Here is a 24587-nt window from a genome sequence, read left to right as displayed (position 1 = left end):
CTCTGTCTTCATTTACTTTCTATAGAAGCACCTGGTGCACTGGGTAAAATATCTGTTTTATAGAGGAAACATCAATTCACCTAATCACATTGTGCCACTAGCATGGCATCGGTGGTGTTGTTCCTTCCACTGCCTTGAAACATTCCAAATAGGCAATTTGCTTCCTAGGAACATCATGAGGACAGACTAATGTCTTTTTTAAGTTAGCATTCAGCAAAGTCGATAGTGGGGGTAGCGTCCATCTAGCCTGTAGGAATCAAACTTGAATGGCAGGAAAAGGATTTTATTCTTTAATTTTAGCTTTCATTGTTCTGTGACCCATAATGTATTTTTTCTGAAGACAAAGAGGAAAGGAAAAGATTCATCCATTATACATACCCCGTGATTCATTTTTTTTCTTTATATGTTGACACAAATCATGCCGAAGAAGGTGAAGAAATCATGTTTATTTCTGGTTGAAGACTGATTACATCACAATCATGGATAATTTAATAGAGCAATTTTATATTCTCAGAAGAAATCTAAGAATAAATATGAAAAAAATAAAATATTTTATTTCCACTGTCTTTGAGGATGAGTGATGTTTAGATGCTGTTTCTTAAAGGATATTTATCATACTTTAGACTGTGTGCTGAATATATTATCTTGAAAGGGTAAAAAAAAAAAAAATCCATCCAAATATTTTAACTCACCACAAAATTAAAAAAGAAAATCCATGTATTTGTCCAAAGTAAAGATTTAGTTATACGTTAATTAATGAATCCACATAGGAAATGCTCATTGTCCAAGAAAGCATCCTTTCTATTGGTTAATAGACTCTTCTCTGCAGAAAAAATCTTGATGTTTTTTCCTTCTTTGGACTGATGAATCACTATTGATTCTTCAGGCTGTAATACAAAAAGGAAGCAGAGATAAGTTTCTTTCTTGTTTTTCCTAGTTTTTGCTTGTTTGCTGCTGCTGTATAAGATTCTCTCTGTCCACCTGTTTCCATCATTTACCCATGTAACCCTGAATACATCCTATGTACCTGACTGCTTATTCAATTATATACCATCTTGTAATTGTTCCTAGGAGACAAAGGTGTAACGAGATACAGCTGCTAGAAGTTGAAGCTAGATAAATTAGGAGTAGAAATAAGGCACAAATTTTTAACAGTGAGGGTGATTAACCATCAGAACTTAGCAAGGTTTGTGGTGGATTCTCCATCACAGGAAGCTTTTACATCAAGATTGGATGTTTTTCTAAGAGAGATGCTCTAATTCATCCACAGCTATTGACTTGTAGCAGAAATTAATTCAGAGAAGTCCTATGACCTGTGCTATGCAGCGAGTCAGAGTAGATGATCACAATGGTTTCTTTTGGCCTTAATATCTCTGAACCTATCAATCAAAACACCACTGTAGTATCTGAGCACCTCACAAGCAGCTTTATCCTCACAAACACTTCCAGGAAGTAAAGAAATATTAGCATCCTCATATTACAGATGGGGAATTGAGGCATAGAGCAATTAGGATCTTTGCTCATAGTCATGGAGAACGTCTGTTTCAGAGTCTGGAGTTGAACCCACATCCTAGACCAGTGTCTTCACAGCAGCACCACCCTTCTTTTTACATACTTATTTCACTATACCAGAGGGTTAAACACAGTCACCTTCCTTTAAGTCCTCAGTATAAACCTAGAGTTTTTGCACACAAGGCAATGCATTTTTGACAACTGAGAACATTTCCAGGCAGTAAAATAACATGATCTAATATTGATAATTTGAGAGATGGGCTGTTTACTTTTTAAAATCAAAGTAATTTCTCCATACACCAAACACCAAGAAAACAAACAAACAAACAACACAAAATGCACAAGCCATTCAGTGGCTTTCAAATTATGATCAAAGCATCAGAGGATATCAGAGACATCTTTATTTTCACTTATATTAAAAGGGAATGGAGAGAATTTAATATTGAGGGAAAATATTACACATTTGCTTTTTATAGGCAGTGTAATTATTCAGATTATCTCTGGAAGAAGCAAAATAATGACAAATTAAAATGCCTTTGAATCCCATCTACCTTTATAATTGTTCATCTGCTAGAGTTGTTATTGCTCTAAACTTCTCTGTATTTTAGTCAGCATCCTGCACAATACCAAAAGCACATGGAAAATTTCAATCGCTATTAATAAATGTTGCAGCCATCAAGATAAAAAAACATTTTAAATTTGAGACAGATGAGCTGTGTAGCTCAGGTATTTAAAAATATTTCCTGAAATGTAATGGAAATCTAGCCTGAGAGAGAGAGAGAGAGAGAGAGAGAGATCATTCCTGAAGGATAAATTTAATTTAGTCTATAGCTTTCTTAGGATGGAAGCTACTTGTAGAACAGAATAAAAACAAATACAGCGTAATAAAATATCACCCCTCTAAAATGCAACCACATAAAACCAAAATGACGGGGTCGAATTTAGAAGTTGTTTGCAAAAATGTATTTATAGGGCGGAAAAAAACCCTAAAGGTTTATGGTGCTTTTTGAAAGTGCTGAGGGATGATATGAGAAGGTTTCTGTGATTGGGATGGAGTTCCACACCTCAACAAAGTGAATATACTATTGCCTGCCAACTTGAAAGACAATGGTGGGATCCCAAGATGGTGGTAATTTGTATGAGCAGTCAATGTGAGGTTCAAGGAGCAGGATTCAAATGAAGCCAGTGCCAGGAGCTTGTAGGACTTGGAAAACCAGCAGTGCCAATTTAAAGTAATCTGCCACTTTTACTTTGCTGATTCTGGACAAGTCCATGTGCAATGGACCTGCCAAACATCTTATCTTTTTATGTTTAAATTTTATGTTTGAGGCTAACACAGGATGGGTTTGAGGCATCACAGGTGAAAGAAGAGAACAATCTGATGAACTTTGGAATAAAATGAAAACCGTCATGCTCAAATCTGCCAAAGCACATGTTCCGAAATGTCAGCACTGGACCACACTATGGTTAACGGAAAAGGTGTTTGGACTGGCAAAAAATGATGCAGAATGACACAGAATGGCTTGAAGACTGAAGCACCTAGGAGAGAGTACAAAGAACTGAGCAGGCAGATGTGAAGGCAGACTAGACCAGACAAGAGTGAATACATCAGGGCAAAGTGTGAGGAACTTGAGTCACAAAAAGCATATGACAGGTTTCAGAGTAGCAGCCGTGTAGTCTGTGTTCGCAAAAAGAACAAGAGTACTTGTGGCACCTTAGAGACTAACCAATTTATTTGAGCATAAGCTTTCGTGAGCTACAGCTCACTTCATCGGAATGCATCCACTGAATGCATCCACTGATGGATGCATTCCGATGAAGTGAACTGTAGGTCACGAAAGCTTATGCTCAAATAAATTGGTTAGTCTCTAAGGTGCCACAAGTCCTCCTTTTCTTTTTGCGAATACAGACTAACACGGCTGCTCCTCTGAAACCTTACAATACAGGACGACACAAAGGAGCCCTAGAGCCAGATTCATGAATCCGGTGAGTGGAACTGGTGCATACTATTTTGAAAACGAAGCCTGGGAAAGCACCAGTGGTAGATAACATACCAGTAGAATTGTTAAAAGAAATTAGTGACCTCGGTACTGATCTCAAGGAATATTTGCAGCGACGTACGGATGTCTAGAAATTGACTGGTGAAGGGAATCTTTCTGTTCTTACCAACAAAAGGAGACATAACAGAGTGTAGTAACATGTGTATTATCTCCCTTTTATCGCACATGAGCAAAGTTCTGCTCTACATAATCCATGATCACATGAAGTGAATGATAGAAGTACAGCTAGTTTCAGAGAGGGATGAGGCACATGTGATCAAATTGCAAATATCTATCACATCGTTGAAAAATGCAGGGAGTACAATCACCCATTGATCATGTATTTCGTTGACTATTCAAAAGCATTCAATACTATCAGATTATGATCATTTTTGGAGGATACTGGCAGACGTGGGGATTCCAAAACACATTATTGACCTCATCGCAAGACTCTACCATCAACAACCACCACAGTGCAGACGACAGCAAGTGGTTTTCAGTGGGCAGGACGTGAAACAAGGGTGTATTCTGTCTCCAAGCCTTGTCAGCATGTACTCAGAATTTATTATATGACAGAGTGGGAAGAGCTGGGATTTCCATTGGTGAACATGTCTTAACGGACCTCACATACTCCGATGACATGATGCTCTTTGCTATAACCACTGATACAAAGCAACAAATGTTGGAGTTTGTAAAAACATGTAGTGAGGAATATGGACTACACCTGAATGAGGTATGAAATGAAATGAAATGCATGCACATTGACACGATTAATAGGATGGGAAGAATGTCTTGCTCAGCAGTGGCCTCCCTCAGGAAAGACTGGAAAAACAATCACATCTCAAAATGTGCAAAGGCTCAATTGGTGACAAGCTTTTTTTCCCCCTACAGCAACTTACAGATGTGAATTGTGGGGAAATAATGCTGCTGACAAGAAGAAAACTGAAGCTTTTGAGATGTGCTGTTGGTAAAGACTTTTGCATATATCCAGGAAAGAAAAAAAATACTTGAAATATTGGAGAGAAGCAGACCCTGCAATAAGAAAATATTACGTGCAAGCTTATATATTTTGGTCACATCAGGAATAGAGATGGAAATAACCTCAAGAAAGTTACCATGGAAGGAATGGTAGTGGGGCGCTCTAGTAGGGGACAACCAGTGAGGAGATGGAGAGATGATGTGTGGCAGGTCACTGGAAGGTTAGCTGCTGACGACTTGAAGCTATTAATGGATTGAGAAGGCTTCCAAATATTCTGCTACTACATCACCAATATTAAGACAAGAATAAATAGATTTGACCTAATTTACTTACTGCCACTTTCTAGGCAGCCAGTGTAATGGATGCAAGACAGGCCTAATGTGATCACAAGCATTCAGAGTAGTAAGCAATTCTGCCACTGCATTCTAAATAAGCTCTAGGCAACGGAGCAACCTCCCCAAGTGCCCTGTACAGGAAATTATCATACCTCGTGGTTGCAAGGGCATGTGCATTGCTGGTGGGAAGTCACCATGAGATAAAGGTACAGCCAGTACAAACTGCACAATTGCAGACGGAGTAAAAAATACACTTTTGCATGGCAGCCAACATATGTGAACTCGGATTGGAATGCCCCTCATCCATTTACTGCTTTTCCCCATCTCTTGCATCCTGGACTACAACGAGATTCTTTGGGGGCAGGAGCTGTCTTTGCAACCCTTGTCTGTACAGAATCTAGCACAATGGGACCCTAATCAGTGCCTCTAGATGCCTTCATAATACAAATGGCATGTAATAATAATAATAACAATAATAATAGCATGGTGTAGAGTCATGCCAAGAACCTGTCTCGCAACACATCCCCTGCACAAGGGATAGAAGATGGAGGGGGTGGTGGGGGAATCCTCCTTCTACGTCCAGCTAAGGAGGGAAGCAACAAGATGGGGCGTGAACACTAGACTGAGAAGATAATTCTGTGGTGTTCAAATACGACTGTGATTAGAAGAACATAAGTGCAGACAGATATGGAAATGCAATCATGGTGAAGAGTGACATTTCTCCAGGCACGGTATTTACAATATTTTGATTAGCTCAGATTTCTGAATGGCAAAGCAGCTTATGTTAATAAATACCCAACTCCAATTAGACATCTGCATTCACAGTCTAAATAAAGCCAATAGCCACCAAGCATGTCATTTGCTTCCCAGTGGGCTATAAATCCCCTGGGCTTTCACAAGAAGATGCACAATGATTAGGTGAACAGCCATGGGTAAAGATCTGTCATGTGTTCATGATCTTCAGAACACTCTTTTCCAAGATGACATGGCAACTGCCAATCTCCAGTTAATTCATTTGAGCACCATCCTGCGCTCCTCATTCAGGAACAATCTCCCGTTGACTCATTGGGAACTTTACTTTAGTAACAACTACAGGATTGGGCCCATCTTCTCTCATTTGATTTCCTCCCCTGAAACCCTGGTTTGGGTATGTCTATGCTGCAGCCGGGGGTGTGAATGGCAGTTCATGTAGACCAACCTGCGCTAGCTGTAATCTAGCTTGCTAACAGTAGAAATGAGGACGTCATGGCTTGGCCTTCAGTGCTAGCAGTGCAAGCCCCCCAGACTCCCCATGGCACGTACTCACTTATGCCGCCAGCACTGAAGCCTGCACCAAAGCATCCTCATTGCTATTTTTAGCAAGCTGGCTGGAGCACAGCTAATTACTCCTGAGGGAATTCTGCAGCAAAAAATTAAAAATTCTATGCACAATATTTAGCAATTCTGCAAAATTCTATAAATTTTATTTGTTAATAAATAAATGTGGAGGCTCCAGCATGGCAGTGGGGAGCAGAGGTCACTGGCTGCGTGGGACATGGAGTTGGTGGTGAGGCTGCACCCAACCCCAATACAGCAGAAGGGCTGGGCCTGCCCCAGAAATGCCCCAGGGCCCTGCCCCTCCATGCCAGCCGCACCAAGTGTGGGCAGGCAAGCAGGATCCTGGTGTGGGGGGAGAGTTCTGTGTGGGGCAATCTGGGTATGGGTGGCTCAGTGAGGGGTCTGGGTGTGTGTGTGGGGGATCTGGATGCACAGGGGCTCGTTGCGAGGTTCCAGGTGAAGGTTGTTGGGGCTCAGCAGGGGGGTCTGAGTGCTGGTGGGGTGGGAATCTGGGTGCAGCTGGTTGGGGGTCTGGGTGCAGGGGACTCATCAGGGTAGGGGGCTCACCAGGGGGGTGATCTGGGTGAAGGGGGGTGAGATTCAGTGGGGGGTCCGACTGTAGGAGGTGAGGCTCAATGGGGTGAGGGTTGGGGTGTGGGGGGCTTGATGGGGGGTTGGGGGTTCAGGGATTGGATGAACGGTGGAACAGCTCCCCATACAATGATCCCTCCCCACATGGTTGAAGAGCAATGGGGATAGGGAGGGCGGAGCTTTCTGCAGCCGGTGGGGGGGGGGGGCCTCTGGGGGTGGGTCTGACCTGGCCCAGGCTGCTCCTTTCAGGGGAAGAGCAAGTCCCATCCTTCCTAGCTCAACCGGGACTAGTAGCTGAGCAGGATAGGAGCCACCAGCTGAGGCATCCCCAGCCCCACATTCCTCCCACTCCCTGCAGTGATTTACCTCCCTGCCAGCTGCTCCAGGTACCCAGAACAATGGGCCCACATCGCTGGGGAGGGGCACGTGACCGCTCTTGAGGCCTCCCTTTGCTTCCCCTTCAGAAAGTTATTTTTCTGCAGGGAAGCAAAGAAATCTGCAGGGGACATGAATTGTGCGCACGCACAGTGGTACAGAATTCCCCCAGGAGTAGCTAGTGCAGGTGTGTCTACACGAACTGCCAGTCTTACCCCTGGCTGCAACACAACGGAACCCTTTGAGAAAGGAATTTTAATTATGTGGTGTGCATGAATGGCACCTAGGAATGGATAAATGACTGCTTATAAAAATACAGAGAGCATGTGAGAGCTCCAACAGATAAGAGGGAAGTTTTGCTGGTAAAAGAAAATAAACTGAAAAGAGGGAAGATGAAGTTCCTTTTCATGGAAGTTGATGTCATGATCAGCTACATCATAAGACACTAACTACTAGGGGCTGAGGGGAATCTGATGTCACTGCCCCTCATCACCCACAGCCAGGAGGATAGCAAATACATCTCAAGCTCTCAATGCTGCATGCAATGTTGGTTATATCACTGTGACATTTGATACAGGGCCAGATCCTCAGCTGGTGTAAATCAGCACAGCTCCACAGCAGACAATGCAGCTACACCAAATTACAACAGCTGAGGATTTGGCCCCCAATGGTCTATTAGCTACAGACTGACGTGAGGCCCAAGGGAGCGGATGAAATCTGAATGCAACAAATACAGAGGACAGATTTTGAAAGTTTTACCACAAAATGGGTGTGTGTTGTGGTCTGTCTGGCAGTGAAAGTGAGATGGGAAATGCTGCAGAGACCAATGAGACACACAGCATTGCAATGATGGAACTAGAGCCACACAAGGGGACCGTTTCTCTATCTCAGTCTCTTCTTATCATTGTTAGCAGTATTACAGTTACACTGAGAGGCCTGCACTGAGATCAGGGCTCCCCTGGGCTAGGCACTGTACTTACACATAGCTAGAGACAGTCCCTGCCCCAAAGTGCTCGTAATCTAAACGGACAAAGTGTGGAGGAGAAACTGAGGCACAGAAAGGGGCAGTAGCTTGCTCGCGGTCACCCGGCTGGTCGGTAACCAAGCCAGGACCAGAACCCAGGGCCCTGACCCCCAATCCACTCCCCTATCCTCAGATTGGGGGACTGGGGCACAGGGAGCTTGAAGGGCAGATTTTTCATAAGTACTTTGCACCCATAACTTCAGCTGAAGCCAAAGGGAGCTGCAGCCTGAGTAACTCATCCCAGGTCACACAGGGACACAGACTGAATCCCAGCACAGTGCCTTCACCAAAAAAATTCTTCCGCTTGGCATGAAAGTCAATGGGATTGTGCTTGTAAGTCACTTAGCCAATGGGAGTTAGGCACCTAGGTGCTTTTGAGAATCATACCAGGAGCCTGCCTGCATCTTTACGCATCTAAATACCTTTAAAGTTCTGGTCCACTGGCATTTTTTACACTCCCACCCTGCAACCTTATTTCTATCTGCAAAACCCCTGAGAATTGCTCTGGAGCTGCAACAGGGCCCATGAGTTCATTTATCGAGAGCTATTTTCAGTTGAACATGGTGATGAATGCAGTGTATTTTACCTTCTTTACTGTATGTGCATGCTAATAAATAAGGAATATTTTTTACAAATTAATATGCAATGCTAAGATTTCTTCACATCCAGAATCTGTAGGTACCGAATGTTCTTACTCACCTAACTAGGGGTTATTTTTAGAAACATTTTTATTGGATCTTTCCAGACTATATGAAATAAACCAGAAAAGAGCCAAGAGTTTTGTCACTTACTGTTTGTCACCAACAATGAAGAGCGAGATCAATATGTGACCGTCTTCAAATGTTTCCCAGTTAATGTGACCCCTCCCCCCGTTACTGCCTCCCTGCACAAATCCTGCCTTCCATTTGCCATCAGTCCCCATGGAAACTAGGCTGCTTACAGTGAGCGTGATCCAGTGCAAGAGGACACTCACAATCACACACCATGCCATGCCTCCTGCTTCATGAACCATTCTGTTCGCTTGTTTATTTTGCAGGGGTGGGGGTGTAAAAAGAACACGTTTATTTTTGGAAAGCAAGTCAGACAATGACTCAATTACCTTGGCACTGTTTACAAATCCCTGATTAAAGGGTTCGTTCTCCTCCCCCCCTGCAGATGTTCCAGAGTCCAGCCTCATTTCAGAATGTTTGTGTATTTGCAGGTGTGTTTGTGCGCACGCACACACACAAGAACTATGAATCTGAGCTGTAGATTCACATGGCAAATTTTTAAAAAGTAGCTCTCACTCACCAGCCCTGCCCATGAATGTGTAACTCTCACCAAACCTGCAAGGAAGGCTACACAACCTCCTGGGTGAGCATATTCTGCAGCGTCGTACCTTTTTTCTGCTTATATAAGAAACCCTCTTCTGTGTCTGGTTCTAACCCCTTAAATCCCAAGGTTCATTACAAGATCTCAAGTGGATCTGTATTTTCTTCTTTTTTTAATATATGAAACTTAAAATATTTATGTTTTTGAAAGAAAAGAAAAAGGCTCTTAGATGTAGCTTCGCATATTCACTGGCCAATGGAAAATCAGAGCTGACAATGCTAGCTGCATCCCTCTACATCTCTTATTAAACACTGAAATATCAGCCTAGTCAATTTCAGCAATTCCTTTCCTCTGCCACTTCTTCCCATCTTTGATCAACTAAGTTCAGCAGACAGGCACCCAGGATTCAGATCTGACTTTGAAACTCCTGTAAAGAAAGGTGGGGGGGGAGGGGAGGGGAGGGGCAGGTAATGTGAACAGTCAGTTAGATAGACTTTGAGTCCCAGCTTTGCTGACTGAGTTCCAATACGATCAGCTTTGATGCTCAGAAATGAAGGAAGGTCAGAATAACATGGCCCGCTAAGCCGCAGCTCAAGGGCTGCTATTCAGTGAGTTATTTAAAGCATAATTTGGGGATGGATTGGCTGTGTGTTACCCTCTGGAATGCTTTCAGTAGCTGTAATATAAATTTATTGTTTGGTTCACTCTTGTTTTATATGACTCTTGTCTTACAGCTGCTCTCCAGAAGCCTAATATGCTGGGTAATTTTGGGGTGCGATCATCTTTCCATAACCAATCTGTCCCAAGAGGGCATGTCTTTCCTTTATAAAACATTTTTGAAAGTGTGCCAGGTTCATGAAGTGTTTTTTTGTTGCCTTGGATACAGCAGTTCACTAGCAAACCCTTTGTGTTGAAAGGATAAGGGGAAAGTATCATCACTAACCAAAGATAACAGGAATGTTAAAAGGGGTACAGCATACAGGAATAGGTGTTGGCTAGGTAAAACATAGGTATAAGTTAAGGCAATAATGCAAAGAATCTACAAGCGTCAAGGCCTGTAAGACAACAGCTTAGTTAAACTAATCAAGGCCTAAGGCCCCAAAAGCCTTAGCATAAGTAGCTAATCAGGAGTAAACCCTAGATTATAAAATATCACAAGAATAGAATGCTGTAATAGACAGGTGTGTTTACTGCTGAAAGAATGGATGTGTCTTGAATCACTGTAGTTGACTGGCTGAGAAATGGTTTAGAACAACATTTGCCAGTGCTATTAACTTATGACAAAGATCTTTTAAATAAAACCGTCTTCATCTGCACTGATTTCATAGCCATGCACAGAGAATCATAGAAGATTAGGGTTGGAAGAGACCTCAGGAGGTCATCTAGCCCAACCCCCTGCATCATCTGTATTAGGGCAGACCTGCATAATGCTTGAACTTTCTAAAATCTTTTACCCCTTCTGCTGTAATACCCATACTGCACACTGATCCAAGCCCCAGATAAGCACTTGCTTCAGTTTAGTTGCCTGCTTGCCATAAATAGAAGGGACTCCTACATGAAGCAATGTGCCAGATTTATTCTGGGGACAGATTTGGTCCAGATGAGCTTGGTGCTGGACTGGAGGAATTGGGGGGAAAAGGTAATTGTTGAGAACCCCTTATCTTATCACTAATTCTGTGCTGGCTTGGTAGTTTATCTTAGAACAGACCCTTCTAGAGCACCATCCCCCATCAATCCCATCTAAAAGAGGACACAGCCCCAAGAATTTCTTCAAATGAGCGAGTAAAATCTGTTCCAGACCAATTATAAAAATGAAGTTTTTATTTTGGGCAAATCCAAACTGCCAACCCTATTCTGTCTTACACATCTGCACTTCACTATAGGAGATGAAGAATTCTATATTCATCTGCTGAGTCACTTAGCCTCAAAGAAAATGGTATAAGAATGAACAGAGGAAATAGAATAATCAAAGCAATTTCCCATAGAAATTGGTCAGATGAACATCTCTAATTGGCATTCTATTATTACATTTGTAACATACTTTCCTATGAATTTAATAGTAGGTTTCCTCTCTTATTAAATGCCCATGAAGAACTGTGAGATGTTACCAGATTTAAATAATTATGAGTAAGTGATAAGACACTATATTTAGAAGAAGCAATAGGAATATTAATTTGTGAAACAGCAGAAGGTCCCTTTTAAAAAAAGAAAAAAACTGTCCAAGTCCTGCAAGGCGTGTGAGTGATACTGTGATCTTCATGCAGGCATCCTCACTTTTTGCCAAAATGAAAGTGACAGGGACCTCCTGCTCAATAATTCATGCTTTTTTCAAAGCTCTAGAAAGCTTTGGGAGTATTTGAAAATTCCATTGGGTCTTGACACTAAAAGGGTATAATACTACTTGCCCCTTTGGTGCCCAGATGTGGTAATGAACCATTAGGAGCCTTCTAGGCCCAAACTACTAACTGTAAGCCCTGGTCTACACTAGGACTTTAGGTCGAATTTAGCAGCATTAAATCGATGTAAACCTGCACCCATCCACACGATGAAGCCCTTTATTTCGACTTAAAGGGCTCTTAAAATCGATTTCCTTACTCCACCCCTGACAAGTGGATTAGCGCTTAAATCGGCCTTGCCGGGTCAAATTTGGGGTACTGTGGACACAATTCGACGGTATTGGCCTCCGGGAGCTATCCCAGAGTGCTCCATTTTGACCGCTCCGGACAGCACTCTCAACTCAGATGCACTGGCCAGGTAGACAGGAAAAGAACCGCGAACTTTTGAATCTCATTTCCTGTTTGGCCAGCATGGCAAGCTGCAGGTGACCATGCAGAGCTCATCAGCAGAGGTGACCATGATGGAGTCTCAGAATCGCAAAAGAGCTCCAGCATGGACCGAACGGGAGGTACGGGATCTGATCGCTGTATGGGGAGAGGAATCCGTGCTATCAGAACTCCGTTCCAGTTTTCGAAATGCCAAAACCTTTGTCAAAATCTCCCAGGGCATGAAGGACAGAGGCCATAACAGGGACCCGAAGCAGTGCCGCGTGAAACTGAAGGAGCTGAGGCAAGCCTACCAGAAAACCAGAGAGGCGAACGGCCGCTCCGGGTCAGAGCCCCAAACATGCCGCTTCTATGATGAGCTGCATGCCATTTTAGGGGGTTCAGCCACCACTACCCCAGCCATGTTGTTTGACTCCTTCAATGGAGATGGAGGCAATACGGAAGCAGGTTTTGGGGACGAAGAAGATGATGATGACGACGAGGTTGTAGATAGCTCACAGCAAGCAAGCGGAGAAACCGGTTTTCCCGACAGCCAGGAACTGTTTCACACCCTGGACCTGGAGCCAGTACCCCCTGAACCCACCCAAGGCTGCCTCCTGGACCCAGCAGGCGGAGAAGGGACCTCCGGTGAGTGTACCTTTTAAAATACTATACATGGTTTAAAAGCAAGCATGTGAAAGGATTACTTTGCCCTGGCATTCGCGGCTCTCCTGGATATACTCCCAAAGCCTTTGCAAAAGGTTTCTGGGGAGGGCAGACTTATTGCGTCCTTCATGGTAGGACACTTTACCACTCCAGGCCAGTAACACGTACTCGGGAATCATTGTACAACAAAGCATTGCAGTGTATGTTTGCTGGTGTTCAAGCAACATCCGTTCGTGTGTTATCGTCAGGAGAGTGAGATATAATCCATGGTCACCTGGTTGAAATAGGGTGCTTTTCTTCAGGGGACACTCAGAGGAGCCCATTCCTGCTGGGCTGTTTGCCTGCGGCTGAACAGAAATGTTCCCTGCTGTTAGCCACAGGGAGGGGGGAGGGTTGAGGGGGTAGCCACGCGGTGGGGGGAGGCAAAATGCGACCTTGTAACGAAAGCACATGTGCTATGTATGTAATGTTAACAGCAAGGTTTACCCTGAAAGAGTGTAGCCAGTGTTTTATAAAATGTGTCTTTTTAAATACCGCTGTTCCTTTTCTTTTCTCCACCAGCTGCATGTGTTTCAATGATCACAGGATCTTCTCCTTCCCAGAGGCTAGCGAAGATTAGAAAGAAAAAAAAAACGCACTCGAGATGAAATGTTCTCCGAGCTCATGCTGTCCTCCCACACTGACAGAGCACAGACGAATGCGTGGAGGCAAATAATGTCAGACTGCAGGAAAGCACAAAATGACCAGGAGGAGAGGTGGCGGGCTGAAGAGAGTAAGTGGCGGGCTGAAGAGAGGGCTGAAGCTCGAATGTGGCGGCAGCGTGATGAGAGGAGGCAGGATTCAATGCTGAGGCTGCTGGAGGACCAAACCAGTATGCTCCAGTGTATGGTTGAGCTGCAGCAAAGGCAGCTGGAGCACAGACTGCCACTACAGCCCCTGTGTAACCAACCGCCCTCCTCCCCAAGTTCCATAGCCTCCACACCCAGACGCCCAAGAACGCGGTGGGAGGGCCTCCGGCCAACCAGCCACTCCACCACAGAGGATTGCCCAAAAAAAAGAAGGCTGTCATTCAATAAATTTTAAAGCTGTAAACTTTTAAAGTGCTGTGTGGCATTTTCCTTCCCTCCTCCACCACCCCTCCTGGGCTACCTTGGTAGTCATCCCCCTATTTGTGTGATGAATGAATAAAGAATGCATGAATGTGAAGCAACAATGACTTTATTGCCTCTGCAAGCGGTGATCAAAGGGAGGAGGGGAGGGTGGTTAGCTTACAGGGAAGTAGAGTGAACCAAGGGGCGGGGGGTTTCATCAAGGAGAAACAAACAGAACTTTCACACCGTAGCCTGGCCAGTCATGAAACTGGTTTTCAAAGCCTCTCTGATGCGTACCGCACCCTCCTGTGCTCTTCTAACCGCCCTGGTGTCTGGCTGCGCGTAACCAGCAGCCAGGCGATTTGCCTCAACCTCCCACCCCGCCATAAACGTCTCCCCCTTACTCTCACAGATATTGTGGAGCACACAGCAAGCAGTAATAACAGTGGGAATATTGGTTTCGCTGAGGTCTAAGCGAGTCAGTAAACTGCGCCAGCGCGCCTTTAAACGTCCAAATGCACATTCTACCACCATTCTGCACTTGCTCAGCCTGTAGTTGAACAGCTCCTGACTACTGTCCAGGCTGCCTGTGTACGGCTTCATGAGCCATGGCAGTAAGGGGTAGGCTGGGTCCCCAAGGATACATATAGGCATTTCAACATCCCCAACAGTTATTTTCTGGTCTGGGAATAAAGTCCCTTCTTGAAGCTTTTGAAACAGACCAGAGTTCCTGAAGATGCGAGCGTCATGTACCTTTCCCGGCCATCCCACGTTGATGTTGGTGAAACATCCCTTGTGATCCACCAGAGCTTGCAGCACTATTGAAAAGTACCCCTTGCGGTTTATGTACTCGCCGGCTTGGTGCTCCGGTGCCAAGATAGGGATATGGGTTCCGTCTATGGCCCCACCACAGTTAGGGAATCCCATTGCAGCAAAGCCATCCACTATGACCTGCACATTTCCCAGGGTCACTACCCTTGATATCAGCAGATCTTTGATTGCGTGGGCTACTTGCATCACAGCAGCCCCCACAGTAGATTTGCCCACTCCAAATTGATTCCCAACTGACCGGTAGCTGTCTGGCGTTGCAAGCTTCCACAGGGCTATCGCCACTCGCTTCTCAACTGTGAGGGCTGCTCTCATCTTGGTATTCATGCGCTTCAGGGCAGGGGAAAGCAAGTCACAAAGTTCCATGAAAGTGCCCTTACGCATGCGAAAGTTTCGCAGCCACTGGGAATCGTCCCAGACCTGCAACACTATGCGGTCCCACCAGTCTGTGCTTGTTTCCCGAGCCCAGAATCGGCGTTCCACAGCATGAACCTGCCCCATTAGCACCATGATGCATGCATTGGTAGGGCCCATGCTTTCAGAGAAATCTGTGTCCATGTCCTGATCGCTCACGTGACCGCGCTGACGTCGCCTCCTCGCCCGGTAGCGCTTTGCCAGGTTCTGGTGCTGCATATACTGCTGGATAATGCGTGTGGTGTTTAATGTGCTCCTAATTGCCGAAGTGAGCTGAGCGGACTCCATGCTTGCCTTGGTATGGCGTCCGCACAGAAAAAAGGCGCGGAATGATTGTCTGCCGTTGCTCTGACGGAGGGAGGGGCGACTGACGACACGGCTTACAGGGTTGGCTTCAGGGGGCTAAAATCCACAAAGGGGGTGGCTTTACATCAAGGAGTAGTTCAGGCAGGACTTCACGGAGGGTTCCAATAAGAAATGGTGCACCTAAGTTATTGTTCTTATTGGAACAAGGAGGTTAGCCTGGCCTCTGATTGATACATGGCTAGATCTACCTCGCTGCACCTTCTGTGTGAGTGACTGCAGTGTGACCTAGAGGAATGAGTCCCCTAGACAGGGGAGAAGGCAAATGAGTACAAAACAAATCTGGTCTATTTCTTGTTTTGATCCACTCCATCTATCTTTTACATCTTTGGCTGGCAGCAGATGGTGCAGAAGGACTGCAAGCCATCCACATCTCATGGCTGCTCGGCAGAAGATGGTACAGTACGACTGCTAGCCATCCTCATCTCTTGCCTGCCTGGCAGAAGATGGCACAGTACGATTGCTAGCCATCCTCATCTCTTGCCTGCCCGGCAGAAGATGGTACAATACGATTGCTAGCCATCGTCATCTCTTGCCTGCCCGGCAGAAGATGGTACAATACGACTGCTAGCAATCCGTATTGCCTGCCTGCTCACCATTAGACGGTTCAATACGACTGACTGCAGGACTAAAGAGAATGACCTGGTCAAGTCACTAAAAATTTAGCCCCTGCGCCCATGTCTGCCCAGGCGCTCCTGATCGACCTCACACAGGCGACCAGGAACACCTCGGACATGACGAGGACGGCTACCAGTCGTACTGTACCGTCTGCTGCCAGAAGGCAATGGGTTGCTGCTACTGTGTAGCAATGCCGTACCGCGTCTGCCAGCACCCAGGAGACATACGGTGACGGTTACCTGAGCGGGCTCCATGCTTGTGGTGGTATGGCGTCCGCACAGGTGACTCAGGAAAAAAGGCGCGAAACGATTGTCTGCCCTTGCCTTCACGGAGGGAGGGAGGGAGGGAGGGAAGGGGGGACTGACGATATGTACCCAGAACCACCCGCGACAATGTTTCAGCCCCATCAGGCATTGGGATCTCAACCCAGAATTCCAATGGGCAGCGGAGACTGCGGGAACTGTGGGATAGCTACCCACAGTGCAACACTCTGGAAGTCGACTCTAGCCTCGGTACTGTGGAAGCACTCCACCGAGTTAATGCACTTAATGCACTTCTGTGGGGACACACACACTCGAATATATAAAACCGATTTCTAAAAAACCGACTTCTATAAATTCGACCTTATTCCGTAGTGTAGACATACCCTAATAAACTTCCGACAGGGTTACTTCAGCCAAAATAATAGGAGGATTTAAAGGTCCCAAGTCTCCCTCCTCTCTGGGGGATGTGGAAGGAATTGCAGGTAGCAGCCATTTTCTCTCACACCTTACGTCCCTTTGATGTTCTGTACAATATTTTCCTCCATCCTGATGTCCTTTGGCCCAGTTCCCTGTTCTGCCAGTATGTCAGAGCTGCTCTTGTGAACAAATGAAGCCCTTGAGTTTCAATAACTCTGAGAAGTACTTTTGTCATACACAATCTTGGCACAAAGTAGGATTTTTCCAACTTCTCCAAACTTTAATCTGAGCTCCATTCAAACCCTTCCATCTCTTTGCTTGGTTTTGTTCTTGCTAGTGGAAGACATAAAAGGATCGGGAAGAGTTACCAGCTAGTGAGTTTGCAGCTGAATGTTACAAATTCTTTACCCAAATCTTAAGCACTAGCTGAGGAAATTCCAAAGCTCTGCAGTGGAAACATTCTGCATTAGGTTTCTTGTACAGTCCAAGAGGCTAGGCGACAGATTCTCTCTCTCCCCCACTCTCTCTCTCAAATTTTCATCAGAGCAGGTTGGGAGGAAGAATTCAGAAAAACAACACTGGGATACAGAGGAAATCATCCTTCTACAAGGACCAATCCTCTAAGATTTGAAGAGGACACCTTGCTAATTGCAGAGGACTAAAAATATGCAACTGGTGATTGAAGAGCTGAATAAAGTATGAGAAGTGGATACAAAATCAAAAATGTGAGGTTACATAGGTAATTGTGCAGAAGGCAACCTTGCTGATGTTGCCAGAATGAGAGACAGCTTCTTTGGCAGATCTCAGTTTACCATCCAATTTATTTCAAATTACATCCATGAGGCTATTCTGGTATGCAAATGATTTGCTTTAGCCTTTGCTGTCTGAACAATGAAAAAAAAAGTCTATTGAAAATAACCCTTGCCTCTGAAAGCAGTGCTGGGTGGTAGCCTCTGGGTGGGAGGGGTGGTAAAGCTGTTCTAGATTTTCCCCATGTAGGACCAGACTCAGGAAGGCTGGCACCGGCAGGGAGAGGGTAAATGACAGCTCTCTGCGTCAGAGAGCAGGGGCTAATCCCAGCACAAGACTACAGCTGTTGTTCCTCTGGGATTCTGCTGGTAAAGACAGGCAGCTCTGTTTTCTGGCAGATAGTGCTCTGCTTATACAGCTCCTGTCTGCATAATAGCTGAGTGCCACACAAACCCTAAGCCTCACAATGCCACTGTGGGTCCAGGACATATCATCCAGCTTTACAGATGGAGAGCTGAGGCACAAGACATAATGCGACTCCCCCACAGTGACACAAGGGCTCTGCGGCAGAGGCTGGAACTGAACAGAGATCTCCTCAATCCCAGTCACTTTAACCATGAGATCACCCATCCTCGCTCACTAGGAGGTCCTATGGGGAAGTCACTGCTAAAGCAACCAACTGCCTTGCAGTGACCTCTGTGCCACACCGCTCAGTTTTCTGAGCTGAGCATTGGTCACTACAGGAAACAAAGGGCAGGAATAAATGCTCAGTTTTCAGAATGGAGAGAGGTAAGTAACGGGGTCCTCCAAGGATCTGTGCTGGGACCAGAGCTATTCAACATATTAATAAATGATCTGGAAAAGGGGTAAACAGGGAGGTGGCTAAGTTTGCAGATGATACAAAACTACTTAAGATAGTTAAGTCCAAAGCAGACTGTGAAGAGTTACAAAGGGATCTCACTAAGCTAGGCGACTGGACAACAATAGGACAGATGAAATACAATGATGATAAATGCAAAGTAATGCACATTGGAAATCATAATCCCAATTATACATACAAAAAATGACGGGGTCTAAATTAGCTGTTACCAGTCAAGAAAGATCTTGGAGTCACTGTGGATAGTTCTCTGAAAACATCTGCTTGATGTGCACAAAAAAGTGAACAGAATGTTAGGAACCGTTAGGAAAGGGATTGTTAATAAGACCCTAAATATCATCATGCCACTCTATAAAATCTCTGGTATGCCAACACCTTGAATATTGCATGCAGTTCTGGTTGCTCCATCTCAAAAAAGATTTATTAGAAATGAAAAAGGTACAGAGAAGGGCAACAAAAATGATTAAGGGTATGGAACAGCTTCTGTATGAGGAGAGATTAAGATGACCAGGACTCTCCAGTTTGGAAGAGAGACAACTGAAGGGGGATATGATAGAGGTCTATAAACTTATGGATGTTGTGGAGAAAGTAAATAAGGAAGTGTTATTTACCCGTCACATAATATAAGAGCTAGGGATCACCCAATGAAATTAATAGACACCAGGTTTAAAACAAACAAAAGGAAGTACTTCTTAACACAATGCACAGCCAACCTGTTTCAGAGTAACAGCCGTGTTAGTCTGTATTCGCAAAAAGAAAAGGAGTACTTGTGGCACCTTAGAGACTAACCAATTTATTTGAGCATAAGCTTTCGTGACCTACAGCTCGGAACTCTTTGCCTTTATGAAGGCCAAAAGTATAACTGGGTTCAAAAGAGAATCAGATAAGTTCCTGAAGCATAGATCTATTAATGACTATCAGCCAAAATGGTCAGGGATGCAACCTCATGCTCTGGGTATCCCTAAGCCTCTGACTGTCAGATGCTGGGATTGGACAACAGGGGATGGATCACGTGATGACTGCCCTGTTCTATTCATTCCCTTTGAAGCGTCTGGCACTGGCCACTGTCGGAAGGTGTACCACTGGTCTAACCCAGTATTGCTGTGTTTACGTTCTTACAGCTACCCTTTGGCATCACAGATGTCACAACTCTTTTGTGCTCCTACACCTCCCCTTCCCAGTGGATTATCAGCGACTGGCGATATAGGCCAGGGCTCATGCTAATATAGGGCTTGTCTACACTGGCACTTTACAGTGCTGCAACTTTCTTGCCCAGGGGTGTGAAAAAACACCCCCGAGTGCTGCAAGTTTCAGCGCTGTAAAGTGCCAGGGTAGACCATGCCCCAGCACTGGGCGCTGTTCTCCTCGTGGAGGTGGGGTTTTTTTTATAGTGCTGGGAGGCCTCTCACTACACTAGCCACGTTAAAGTGCTGCTGCGGAAGCACTTTAAACACGGCTAGTGAAGACGTGCCCCTAATGTAATGGACTTCATGCAAACCAGGTCAACCTTGGGTGTGTCAGGTTCTTCAGGCGGAAAATCCTACAGCAATGCAGTGACTATGCTAAGCTAAGCAAGTCTAAAGTAGTGACTGGAGAATGAGAACGTGCAACAAATGGATATTAGGCTCGGCCAGTGGATTTAGCCTAAATTTATGGAATATAAAAAAATTACCCTAATTTGGGGGCCATTCAAACACATAATGAATAAATAAGATCACAGGAAACATGATTCACACTAGGCACCTTGGAAGGGCTCACATCAGCTGTGGGCATTTTAGGGGGGAAAGGCTGGGCTTGCTCTTTGAGGGGAAAAAAAAACAAAGCTCAGAAATTACCTCTCACTGCTGGTTTGGCCTGGCCCTGATTTATCCTCCTGAAAACTTCTGAGTCCCCTTAAGCCACCTGAAATGTCTCAAACTAAGGATACCTTTTATATCCTGCATGGTGGAGTAATATTGAATACTTGTGCTTGGAACAGTTCCCGAAGCTCAAAGTATATTAAGAGAGATTAGTTCATTACTCTACTCTTTGGAACTCTGTACCTTTATAATTTTATTTTAATAATTTATACAAATTGGCAGAGCAGATCCCCTTCAAGTCTTGGAAAGTTGGCTAATAGGTAATTGCTTTACACCACAGAACAAACATATTCACTTGGAAACATCTAATCCCATGACAGACTCAATGTCCTTCCTGTAGTGAGTGCACAAGAGAAGCTCCAAACTCAATGCCTTTAAGCTTGACTGGTGGTGGCATCTGTACAAGGACTGGAAGTTGTTGGCATGTCAGCGCGGTGGGTTACTGCTGTCCATTTGCTTTTCACATGAAAGGATGAATCTTTCAGGCTGAAGGAGCGGATGGACAGGCAAAGTGGCTTCACAGCTGTTCCCTGGCTTGTCTCAAATGCAGAATATTTCAGTGTTTAAGGAGAGAGAACGTTTCAACAGGGTTATGTGACCGAGTCCAGACCCCCACTTCAGCCCTAATCTCATGCAATGGCTTTTGTTTTAGTTTTGAAAAACTTCTTCCTGAATCCACACAAGGCTCACAGTTCTCACACTGGTTATTTCCTTTCTTCTTTTAAAGAAAGTCATAAAATCTACTCAATAGCTGCTTTTGCTTTCTGGCAAAACGATGCTACTCTGTTGGTCAGGTTCCATAATTTTGTCCTGCAGCCTGCCATCCCCTGTGCATCACATCTGTACTCTGTGTCCTATGAATATTAAGGAACCTGCCTGGGATTAGGAACTTTTCTTTGCATTATCTATTGTTTTTATTTTTTGGCCTTTTCCCCCTGCCCAGCTGAAGACACAGATACTGTTTTATTAAGGAGGGATGATATATTTATTTAGAAGGATACTGCAGACCATCAAAGTCACTTAAAGTGGACTAATCTGTGTCGAATATTCTTTATAAATTAAAGCACAAACTGCACAGGGCAAAATGCTGACCAGAGTAAATTATGAGAAGTGAAAGTTATGCGTATAAAACACTCAAGCTGTGCTGTAAATTTACACAGCACTTTAGAGAACAGAGATAAGAAACATTCCCTGCCCAAGGAGCTTACAATCTAAAGATGAGGTAAATATAAAGCAAGTCATAGGCTAACAGCTCAGGAGAGGGATGGTGTGATGGATACAAATGAAGGAAGGAGGGATTTTCTACAGAGGTGTGACTTCAAGTGAGTACTGACTGGAGAAGTGGAAGTTGTTTAGTAGATGAGGTCAATGGGAGTATTCCATTCCTTTTAATTGTTGTAATATGCTAACCTCCAAACAACCATCGTTACACAAATTCCTCAAACCCAGTTTACCTGGCAGGATTGTCACACTCCTCAGAGCCAGAACTGAAATGCACAAAATCAGCTCAAGTGTCCGGCATCAAAGCATAGCTGGTTTCCTAGAAACCATGATGGTCTGAAAGCAGATTTACACCTGGGTGGAGCCATGAGCATGCATCAGGTTACCATGCGTCTGGTGAGCCAGACCAAAGCCAACCACCACTAATAAAATCTCAGTGAAAGCAGAGATTGAAGTAGAAAACACAGCACAAGATTCTCCATGCAGCTGAAGAAGTGGTTTTTTACCCACAAAAGCTTATGCCCCAAAAAATCGGTTAGTCTTTAAGGTGCCCCCGGACTCCTTGCTGTCTGTGGATACAACTTACCATGGCTACCTCCTGATACTTAGCACAAGATTCATTGTCTGTATTTTCAGCTAATTTCATTCTTTGTTTGAATTTTCTCACAGCTCTGCACACTGGTTTTGGCTGAGCAGAGAAGCATAAGTGCCAAATATACCACCTCTTGCCAAAGTATTTGTGACCTATCTGAAAACAGGACATGCTCAAAACTTGTGAGAAAGCCTGTTCTCATCAGACTTCCATGCCAAAGAGTGATATCCAGAATGCTTTGTCACAACAAAGCTCTAGAGGAACAGGTAAACAAAGAACAAACATTGCATTTCAGGTTCAAAGAATGCAGTCAAACTGATCTATATTCAGCTCTGCCTCTCTCTCCAGGTACCTACCAATATTTTTGTGTCTATGTTTGTAAATCACTTTGGGATCCTTGGATGAAAGGCATTATGGGAGTGCATAGATGTAAATATAAGAAAAACACTATCACCCACACCAGACAGACAGACAAGTACTAATAGGAAAAGTACTCACTTGGTCTGATGTTTGGAGCCCTTCAGATGAGCGTGATACTGTTCTATTGAGTTTAGAGTGACATTACAGATGTTACAAGTGTAACTACGCTTCAGACCTGTGAACAAAACCCAACATGGTTAGTTGCACTATGTTAACAACAACAGAAACCAACAGTTATTAGGAACAAGCTGTGCATTTTTGTGTCCTAAAGTGGGAGATACAGCAAACAAGGCTGACCGAGAAGAGAAATCTGTTGTAGAAGAGGCCTGGCTCATTTAAGAATAATCTCTTTTGTAAGTTCTAATACAGGAAGAGCTCTCTCTTGTCCTGCCAACAACTAACCACTTGGGTGGGAAAACACAACAACAATACCCAAGAAATAATGCATATATGCTCAACGGAACTAAGGATTTATGGCCCAGTTTTTTCAGTTGCAATTTGCTATTCTTCTTTCACTCTGCCTGTCTGTACTCTGTGCAGTGTCTTAGACAGCCATCACCATTCTATACATGGCTTGATCATCATCTTTATATAAATGGCCTGATCTTTTAATTGCTAAATGCTTCCTAATGCAGATGAAGCCAGAGAGAACATGGAACAGAGGGAGAAAAGAATCCTTTTCCTTTCAGACTGTGAGATTAACTCCTGCTGGCTCTACGGCCTACCATGTTTTGAATCAAAATGGCAGCTGGATAATATAAGCAAGTATGAAATTCACCCCAAAGAGAATAAGGTTGAAAATAAGAAGGATGGTTTTAAAAAATCCAGCATAATTCTCATTAATTAGAATACACTCAACCCATACATGTCTCTTACCATTTCCAATTTCTTCTCAACAAAACAATTCCCTCCCTGCCAGCTTATGTTCTTATATAATGTCCAGCATTCTGGACTGTAAACATCAGTGGAGTCTGAGCAATAAGGGAGATCATCACTGCAGCCCATGAAGTAGAGTAAATACCAGTCTCCTGTCTATTACTATTATTAGACTAGCCATCTCCCTCCCCCATGATTATGCCACAAAAGTGACTGTACGTTAACTGGTGGGTATGAGAAGTTCTGCCTCTCTCTCTCTCATTTTGTTTGGTAGTTGGCACAGTTCAGCGTGACTCATTATTATTATTATAGCGACAGACAGAATGTTCAGAAGAGCTCAACACACACAATCAGGGACAGATCTTCCAAAGGGACCAGCTATCCCATAACCGACCAGATTCGTGGGGTGCAGGTTGACTGCTGAGCCCCTTTGAAAATCTGCCCCACATTGGGTGAGCTGATCGCTTGAATATTGGATCCATGTTGCAGGGTGGCCTGTCAAAACCAGAGCTATGCGCTAAGATGCCGGATACATTTATAGTTGGTTGAAATATCTGTCTAGGGCTCTTGATGATGGTGTTCTACTCTTCCACATAAAGCAGTTCCTGACATGCTAATTTTAGCTTTCCTGTTCACTGTTGCAATAACAAACAGTAATTGCTATTTATACAGGTGCTACCTGGCTGCCGGTCAACTGAATACCCCTGAACAAGAAACAACATCTCAGTGGGCTCACCAGGGTAAATGTTTTCATGTAGCATGTGTTTTTTAAAAAAAACAACACTAACTGATGCCTTTTGCTTTCCATTGTATTGTTTATTCAATTGTTACAGTTAAATGGGGTTTCTTAAGTAAACGTTTAGCATTTTCTCATGATGTAAACTCCGCAAGTGCAGCAGATCAGTTAAACGAGCAAGTAAAGGCAAGAGGAGATAATGCATAGGTATGTGCCACTGTATACACACTGCCACTTCACTGAACTAACTGCTCATCTTTTAAAATACAGCACTCATTATGGTCTGTATTTCCTGCTGTAACAAAGTTGTTCCTCTTCAGGGCACGTGCTTAGCTTAAACTGCACTGTTTA

The 24587-nt window shown here is 44.2% G+C and overlaps 1 protein-coding gene across 2 annotated transcripts in view; it reads right to left on the bottom strand.

Annotated features, from left to right (window-relative positions):
* Positions 1-380: 380 nt before the first annotated feature.
* The window catches only part of ZMAT4 (zinc finger matrin-type 4), a 158418-nt gene continuing 134211 nt past the window's right edge, over positions 381-24587 (bottom strand). Inside the window, exons 6-8 of one of the 2 annotated variants that reach the window (XR_012636338.1) lie at positions 22703-22799; positions 693-887; positions 381-521 (exon numbers count right to left, since the gene is read on the bottom strand). Coding sequence is in view for 1 of the 2 variants with exons in the window: in XM_074940021.1 (XP_074796122.1) it covers positions 872-887; positions 22703-22799 (113 nt within the window). In the remaining variant the exon portion in view is untranslated. Of the gene's footprint in view, positions 522-545; positions 888-22702; positions 22800-24587 lie in introns of those variants that run through there. The other variant, XM_074940021.1, reaches the window with a different exon arrangement.

Source organism: Natator depressus, chromosome 26, assembly GCF_965152275.1.
Source record: "Natator depressus isolate rNatDep1 chromosome 26, rNatDep2.hap1, whole genome shotgun sequence".
Classification (NCBI taxonomy): Eukaryota; Metazoa; Chordata; order Testudines; family Cheloniidae; genus Natator; species Natator depressus.
This window is presented reverse-complemented; position numbering and strand designations above follow the sequence as displayed.